Genomic DNA, 9,032 nt, shown 5'->3' with positions numbered 1-9,032 from the left:
GGGGTAGAGTTGGTTGTTATTGCGTTCTGTTTTAAAATATTTTGTTGGCAGACTCGAAATAGTTCTTAATAAATACTTATAGTGGCGTACTCAGAACTGCATGGGTGTTGGGGGGGGGGGGGTCATCCTCAAACCTCTCCACCCGTTACCCCTTGGTGCGCCACTGAGTATACCTACTCAAAAATAAATTTGATTCATAATGACGTTATAAGTACATACTAAATTATTATAATATCGTATACGAATAACGACAAACATCTAATATGGTTTTTGTAAAATAGAAATAAGTTACCTAAAATATTGATAACGAATATTAATATATATTTATATTTTTGACATTTTTAAGTTGTCAATCCTAAAACGCAAAACCAGATAGTTGATGCAACAGAACACAAAATTTGAATAAAAAATGACTATTCTATAACACCCCACACAACATACATATATTTATTTTGTGTACAATAAATATTTGATAAAAAATCTTGATGAATAATAAATATTTAATTTTTATTGATTAAAAATTTTTAAATATTTTATCAATATTTAATAAACTACGTTTGAACCATTTGGAGTTTTGCGATAAATATTTCTAAACAAATATTTAATTGTTATTATCGACTAATGTTCATTAAAAATTAAAAATTAAACAATTAATAGAGATTTATTTATAATCAACAATAACTATATTATTCCAAATTAATAAAAATAAAAAAATAATTTTCTTGAAGCTACTATACTTTTATTATTAAAATCTAAAATTTTAACTATATCATATAAATTATCTACATGGTCAAATATATAATAGGCAAAATATTAGGTAAAATAAAATGAAGTCATTTAACACATTTTATGTATGTGAAACTATTTATTTTCATACAAATATTAGTATAACTAGGTATATTGTTATTATGTATAGTACATAATAATATAAATAGGTATTATGATATAAATAAACATAATATATTATAATAAATCATTTACCTTTTTTTAAGTCATATGAATCATTATAAATAATATATATATTAATTTGAATTATATAAAACAAAATATTATTAACTTTAATCATAGCAAGCTTGTGCGAATTTGATTACATTATACATTACATATCAAAACAAAAAAAAATTTCAACTATTAAAAAAGCAAATTTAAAATATTTTTAAATTTATCACAGCTTGTGAGAATGTGTAATACTACATAAATAAAATATATATATTTGTATATTAATTTAAATTATACAAACAAAATAGTTTTAAATTTAATCATAGCTTATGAGAATCTTATTACATAAATAACACATACATATTGTATATAATATATATTATTATATATTATTTATAATATTATAGGTATAAAACAAAATATTTTTAAATTTAATCACATCTTGTGAGAATATGTTACTACCTAAATAATATATATGTTATATTAATTTAAATTATATAAAATAAAATATTTTTAAATTTTATCACAGCTTGTGAGAATTTTATTACCTTATAATATATAATATATTAAGTAGATATATATCAAAACAAAAAAAAAAAAATTAAATTCTTCAACTATTAAAAAAAGCAATTTAAGAAGAGAAATTATTCTTATCAGAAATTCTTTTTAAATTAAACGGGGCTTGAGCGAGAACATATTTGATGATATCCTCCATTTCATTTTGAGATGAATGTTTAAATTTATTTTGCTTCTTAACAGCATCTAAAAAATATTTAAAATGAATAATTATGGGTACCAAATATATTTAGGATGTTTGGGTATTTTAGCTCTATAAAGCTGCAAAATCTCATTATTTCTGATTAAAATAATATTAATAACTATATTATATAATAGTAATACAATTATATCATACCGAAAATCACAGAAGTACAACCCAGACTGCAAAATTTTTTTTTGCCTTTTTTACCGGTGTATGAGAAATCTTTTAATAATTCGTCTTTAAATAATTTTCCCATCACCCGTTTGACCATTGCCTTGACATGTTTACCGCCGATGTATGAAAGTTCATTTACCTAAAAAATTAGTATACATACAAATAAAAGGAACATTTTCTTTATACATAGTACATTAGTACTAAATAGATTAAAATACCGGTTACCCAACAGCATATTATATAATTTCTTACCAACTGAGTACGGAATTCCTTACTGCCAGAAATTTTTTCTTCAAAGATTTCAAGATCAATTATATTGTCAAGAGGTATATTGAAATCTTTATCAATTAAAGAAGATGATTCATTGTTGTTAATATTGGAAATGTCATATGATGGAATATTTTCAAGTCTAGTTTCTATTATCTCCAGTCTTTGGGCCATATCTCTTTGGTTATTTACTACTCGCTTTAATTCAAATTTTAAAAATGAAAGCCTATGAAGCACTTCTTTTTCAAATTCTGTAGTTCCTGATCAAAATAAAAAAAATATTATCGATTTACATTTTTTAATATTTTTAATATATTGTTAGGTATTATTTTGAATATACAAATATATTTATTATTAGTGATAAAAAATGAATTAATATTGAAAAATACTAAAATGTAGCAGGTGTATATTATATAGCAGGTTATATATATAATTATATATTTGTTATAGTATCCCATAAATATTAATTAATTTAATAATTATAATTAACATATTGCATAAAATATATAAGATTACCATAACTTTAATTGTGCACAATAATTATATTAATAATATAAATAATTTAATATATTAAATACAATAAAATAAAAATCCAGTTTAAAATGCTTATTTTAGTATAGTTTTGTAAATTGTTGTACAGAACCCTATAGATATTCAAAATGTAGAGTAATAATAAATGTAAGTTTTAATTTACTTTAACCAAATTTATATGGTATATATTATCATAATTCATAGCAAAAATCAAGTAATGGGAGCTTTGGTGATTGTATAAGAAATAAAACTATAGTTACCTATATGAAAGTTTCATTTCAATATAACTATATCCTATATTTGAAACAATAATATGCATTAACTAAAATAAATGGTTAACTATTATATATTATTATGTGCAGTTAAAGTATTAAGTAATAATGAAATGGATGTTTTACAATTAATATTATTTTATTTATTACACTAACCCTTTGAAACTGATACAGAATTAGAAATTTCTGGAGTTCTGGTTGATTGTAATTGATTGCTGGCATATTGAGGTGTCTCGGCTAGGTGTCTCTGCATAACTTCTGAGCTTCCATTATCAGCTATTATATCGTATTAGAAATATTAACTTTTTTCATTGTTTATATATATAGGTAGTTAAAATAAAATTGCATGAAGAAATTACCAATTTCAAGATCAGTTGATTTTATCTCATTATTGATAGTTTCAATACCTTTATTATTTAAGTTTTTATCAAGATAATCATGTTCAAGATTTGTCTGATCAACTATATAAAAAATAAATATATAAAATTATATATTTTTGCTATAACTACAGGCTAAAATTCTTACCATAGAAAAATTATAGAAGCTACAACCACTTAATGTAAAAAAAAAAACAATGACAACAATATATATATTATCAATAGATAAAACAATATTTGATTTGCCTGCCCATCATACTACTATACAAATTATATATGAAATTATTTTAAAACATTTACCCATATAATTTTTGTTCTTGGAGGTATCATGAATAGATGTATTATTATCAGTAAAAGATAATTGTTTCACAATTGATGACTTTGAAGCATAACGACCATCTGCAGATTTTGTAAGAGTACTATTAGCTTGTAGATTTTTCAGCACTTCATAAATTAAATATAAATAAACCATATTTAAGTAATTAAACATATTAACAATGAAAGTTATTAGATATAATTTTACTGGCTAATAAAAATATGATATATATATACATATATTATATAACATACATTTCACTTTTTTTGGAGATGGTGACCATCCGTTTAGTAATGTTCTTATTGTACCTTTTTTGCCACCTTTGATGTTCTCATCACTACAGTTACCATCATCAGACTCTAAGTTAAAAAATAATAGTCTAAGTATATAGATTTGATCATATAACATATGTTTATATTTTTATGATATATATAGGTACCTGAAAATATAGGACACAAGGTTGAAACATTTGATACTGCCGTTTTATCAGTTCTTCGTTTGGATTTCAATAAAACATCATCATCAGTAGATGAAATGTACATGTTAGTTAATCCTTTTTTTACCATTTTCCGAGCTTTATATAATGAATCTGAAATATTATGATATATGTTAACATGTAATAATGCATATAGTCAATAGTGTATATACTAACAATAATCAGCTACAATATATATATAACTTAAAAAGGACTTATATTATAATATGATACAGCACAACACAATGTAGCATACATAAATGTATATTAACTAAATTATATGTTACACAAATAACCTATTTTACCAGATATTTTCAAGACTTTGGCCAAATGATAACTGTATTCAACATCATTAGGAATGCTTTTTAGTTCAACACATTTTTTTAATGCATTGGCATTTTTGGTATTAGGCCATGCGCACGTGCCTTCTTTTTTTTTAAACCAGTTAGCTGGAACAGCTTCTATTGAATTGTCTTCATAAAATTCAACAACCAAATATTGAGTCATCTTTATTTTACACTATACCAAAACATATACACTATTAAATACAATTACAATAAATGACTAACATAAATTAATATAATAATAAAACATATAAACAATAAAAAATAAATATTAAATAATAAACAGGTACAAAAAAATGTATTAACATATATATCAATAAACTGTCAGTAATTCAAACATTAAATGAATGTAAAATAGGGTATGCAACATTTACATTACTATTACTAGTCAATATCATATATTTTACGAATTCAGTATTCTCAATGTCTATGGTGGAATAAAATTCTGATAAATTGTTCACCACAGCAATACCTAATTTAAGACTACTGATGGGTTTATCAAAAAAAATGCCAATAGTTTCAAAATGCTTAACTACAAAAACATTTTTTTCTGTCATAGAATCACGACATATATTAAAAACCTTAAAAATTTTAAGACCTGTTTCATCTGTGAACCCAATATAGCTGTCAGATGAAGACTTAATATTTATTTTAATATTATTTTTAAAAACTATCTGGAAATGTGGAACGGTTAAGTGCTCAAATACTGAAGGTCCATAACTGTAAGGTTTTTTATAAATTATTTTTTTTTGAGAATTCAAAACAATTGGTTGGTTAAAGAATAAAGATTCATGGTAACGTTTAATAACTTGTTCAAGTGGTTTTTCATGCTTTCGGACCATTTTTTTTAAAACTTTCATGTAATTCTCAAAAGGAAAACATGAACACTCTTCAAGCGACTTAAATTTTTTATAATCGTCAACAATGTGCAATAATCCATGCACATTATGAGAAATAAACTGAGGACCATATATTTTACTAAAATTTTCAACAAAGTATTTAATAAGTTTTTCACTGAAATTCACTAACTTGTCAGAACTACCAGGACATAAGAGAACCCTAAAACTGATGTGCAAACACAAAAAATGAAAATAACATTCATTATTTAAAATATCTTTTAAGACCACAGGTCCTGTATATAATAAAAATAATCTAAACTCAGTTGCTTTAAACCGGCAAATTTCATTTAACCCTCTACATTTTCTTGAAAAATCACTCGGTACTAAGGTATTCAATAACAATAAATGCTTTGAAATATTGTTAACACTTCGACTTGGAATACGGACATTGACAGGAGCATTTTTTGATACACCTAACCAGAGTAATAGCATCTTTTTCATAACCCCCAAACATACCAAATGCATATAGTCAAGACTGAAATCTTCAACTATATTTATACCTGGTATTTCAGTAAGTATAGAAACAGTAGAAGTGATATGGTGATCATCATCCACACGATTTAAGAAATCCGAATGAGTTCTTTTAGAAAAGTTGGTTTCCAAAAAACATGTTGTATTGTTTATACGTTCTCCTTCTATTCTACATCTTATACAGGATGAATAACCAGCGTGTCCTTTTACAGATAAAATGAAACTCTTAGCGGGGCAGTCACAACAAAAAGTATCAACTATCACAATTTTTTTACCAAACTTTGTTTGCATGCCATTTGTATACAAATCTTTAAGTTCAGACACCAAATATTTTAAATAATCATTACAAGATTGAGGTTTTTCTTTTCCCCAGTACAACCCTATAATAAATATATTATGTTGACTATAAGGATTAATAGCTGGGTATCGAGCATATCCTAAAATTGGCCAAAATGTACTTGAGGAACTTTTTGTAAGGGGTAATCCGTCAATTCCTATTACAATTTTAATTACATCATCAAAATGCACCAGCATATCACCAAGAGAATTTAAGCCATTAGAAACCCCAAAATGGTAATATAAACCAGGTGACACAATTTGAATATCATTACATTGATTAGGTTTATCTGTTTTTAATACAGTTCTAGCATCAACTGGGATATCTTTAAAACATTTATGACATTTTAATACTTTCAGTAATGAAGACAAAGAATTGAGAGTGATGTTATGAGCTACTGCCCATTTTGCTAATGATTTTAAAATACAATCTTCGTCCTCATACATATCAAACGAACAACTAATTTTAAGTTGATCATTGGTATCAAAATCCTCGTCAAAATCAGAATCTGAAGAAAATAAATCATTTTCAAATTCATTATCTGCTTCATTTAAAGAATTAATTGAAAACCCATCACATGAGATTGGACTACCTGGTAATTTAATGTCGGTAAATAGTTTATTGGCATTTGATACGGATAAATTAGTATTTTCATTGGCTAAATTATAATCTACTTCATATGATGTACTTGGTTGTAGTTCACATTCTACATTTTTATCATTGTCATACAGATAATCTACCATTTCCAGATCCTCCAAAAATCGTCTACGTTTAGTAGACCTACTAATATTTTTATTGTTTGACATACTTAGATTAATGACAGTATAGTGACAAAGACAAGAAGTTAATAATACGTACAGTCGACAGTCGTAACAGCTAGTATATCAACAGTGAAATTGGCAATAACACGGAAGCTTAATTACAAAAAAAAAACAGAAGATTCATAAAATGGTTTAGTGTTAGTGCCTATCGGTACCACTATATTCATATATAATAATATTATGTATAATTTATATTATGTCACTTACCAAATCTGAAGCGTAACAACGGCGTAAACGGTTTTCGTCGTATTAATACAATAATCCGTACCAGACGACAGTTGTAGACAAATTAGTTGAAAATAGTGCAAGACATGGAATAATAAATAATAACTAAAAAGAAAATACGCAACTACGCGATATGGTGTGCAACGCGTACCCCGCACTTCACTCTTTATCAACAATTTCCATGTCTAAACATATAGAATAATATTGGTTTTACACACAGATAACGGTTATAAAAATATTCATTTTATCGGCGATTTTACTCGGTAACAATAATAATATAATACGCACTGGGTATGTAGCTATTATCATAAGCTGGTACTAAATGATGACAGTTTTAATTGTTTACGATTTTCAATCCTTTTAGGTCGTAGCAATTTTGTAAATTATTGTACTATTGTAGTGACAGACTATAGACCACGTTCTTGAGCCATATTAAGGATATTTTTCGACATAATAATTATTAGTACTATTGAGTCGTATCAGCAGATTATACAATGCATCATAGACCTGTAAGCTAACGTCCTGCCATGGCCCATGGTTAATCCAAACAACATAACATATGAGCATTGAACATATAAGAGAGAAAAAGCATGTTTTGGGTTATATAAATAATGTTTCGGCACACAGTAACGGCCAAAACATCTATGCGATGTCCATTAGTTTATTATAGGTCTATCGTCTATGCAGTGCATTATGTCTTATTGAATAAGTTAATTAAAATAACGTCTTATTAGGCACTATTAGTTCTAAGTGCATTATATTAATAGTGATTGATGAATAATTCTATATTCGCTATACATATCCGCTACGTCTGCACATTCTATGAGTTTCGCATTCTATTTGTTAATATATAATATACATATATTGTCGGTGGGTGTGTAAAAGGGTATAAGTCTATTATAAGTACCTATTAATTATAACGCGTGTATATTTAAGTTCAAAATATATATCCACCAAACTATTACAGCAACTATATATGCTTTTTAATTGCAATTAGGTACCTAATATTATATTATACCATAGAATATTATATGCATTATTGAGCATTCACATACATGTCAATATAAAATTATTATATACACAAAATTACAAAATCATAAAATATCATGTTCGCTCGGTTCTATATAATGTATAGTTGTAATCGCTATTATATATTATTATTTATTATTATTATAATGAAGATAAAAATAAAATTATAATATACTTTTTAAAGATTATAAATACATATTTTTTTAGGAAATGTATTTCATGTTACATTTCAAGTTGCATTCAATTTGCGATTTGCATTGAAAATAATATATATTTTATTCGATGAATAAAATATAAAAATAGAATAATAATTATAAATATTGAATAAATTATGAGTATTAACAAAAAATAAATATTAATATAGTTAAGTTATTTAATGTTACATTATAAGATACATTTAATTTCCAATTACTATTGGAAATAAAATATATTTTATTCAATGAATAGAAAATATAGATAGAATATTAATAATAAAGATTGAATAAATTATGAGTTTTAAGATTTATTCAATTTTTAATCATCATTAAAAATTAAATATTGTTGAGCCAATATTTATTCATAACTATACAATGTTTTGGTTACAGCGTAAAAAATAAAATATTTTATCAATAATTAATTAACTTTTAAATTTAAATATCTTAAATCCAATTCAAATTAAATATTTATACAATTGTTTTGATTGACAAATGCTGTGTGGGACTATAATATACAGTATAGATACTACTTTGAAGTGGACGTGATAACCTTGCGTGTTTTTTCTTCATCTTAATAACGAGTGAATTCAAGTTAAGCTGA

General features: G+C 25.0%; 1 protein-coding gene across 3 annotated transcripts; it reads right to left on the bottom strand.

The window, feature by feature from the left end:
- Positions 1-1,249: 1,249 nt before the first annotated feature.
- On the bottom strand, positions 1,250-8,120 carry LOC132950564 (uncharacterized). 3 transcript variants are annotated; one of them, XM_061022078.1, is made up of 10 exons: positions 7,191-8,120; positions 4,417-4,630; positions 4,076-4,225; positions 3,891-3,995; positions 3,621-3,764; positions 3,303-3,404; positions 3,100-3,219; positions 2,126-2,400; positions 1,853-2,012; positions 1,250-1,701 (listed from the first exon to the last, which is right to left on the bottom strand). In XM_061022078.1, exons 2-10 carry the CDS (start codon positions 4,616-4,618, stop codon positions 1,571-1,573), a joined length of 1,389 nt encoding a protein of 462 aa, XP_060878061.1. In that variant the 5' UTR covers positions 4,619-4,630; positions 7,191-8,120; the 3' UTR covers positions 1,250-1,570. The 3 variants fall into 3 exon arrangements, with proteins under 3 accessions (XP_060878061.1, XP_060878062.1, XP_060878063.1); XM_061022079.1 differs by lacking the exon at positions 7,191-8,120 and adding an exon at positions 7,021-7,028; XM_061022080.1 differs by lacking the exon at positions 7,191-8,120 and having other exon boundaries at positions 3,621-3,719; positions 4,417-4,763.
- Positions 8,121-9,032: the final 912 nt, after the last annotated feature.

This window comes from Metopolophium dirhodum, chromosome 8, assembly GCF_019925205.1.
Source record: "Metopolophium dirhodum isolate CAU chromosome 8, ASM1992520v1, whole genome shotgun sequence".
In the NCBI taxonomy this organism is placed as follows: Eukaryota; Metazoa; Arthropoda; class Insecta; order Hemiptera; family Aphididae; genus Metopolophium; species Metopolophium dirhodum.
The sequence above is the reverse complement of the archived record's forward strand: the minus strand, read 5'-3'. Positions and strand labels throughout refer to the sequence as shown.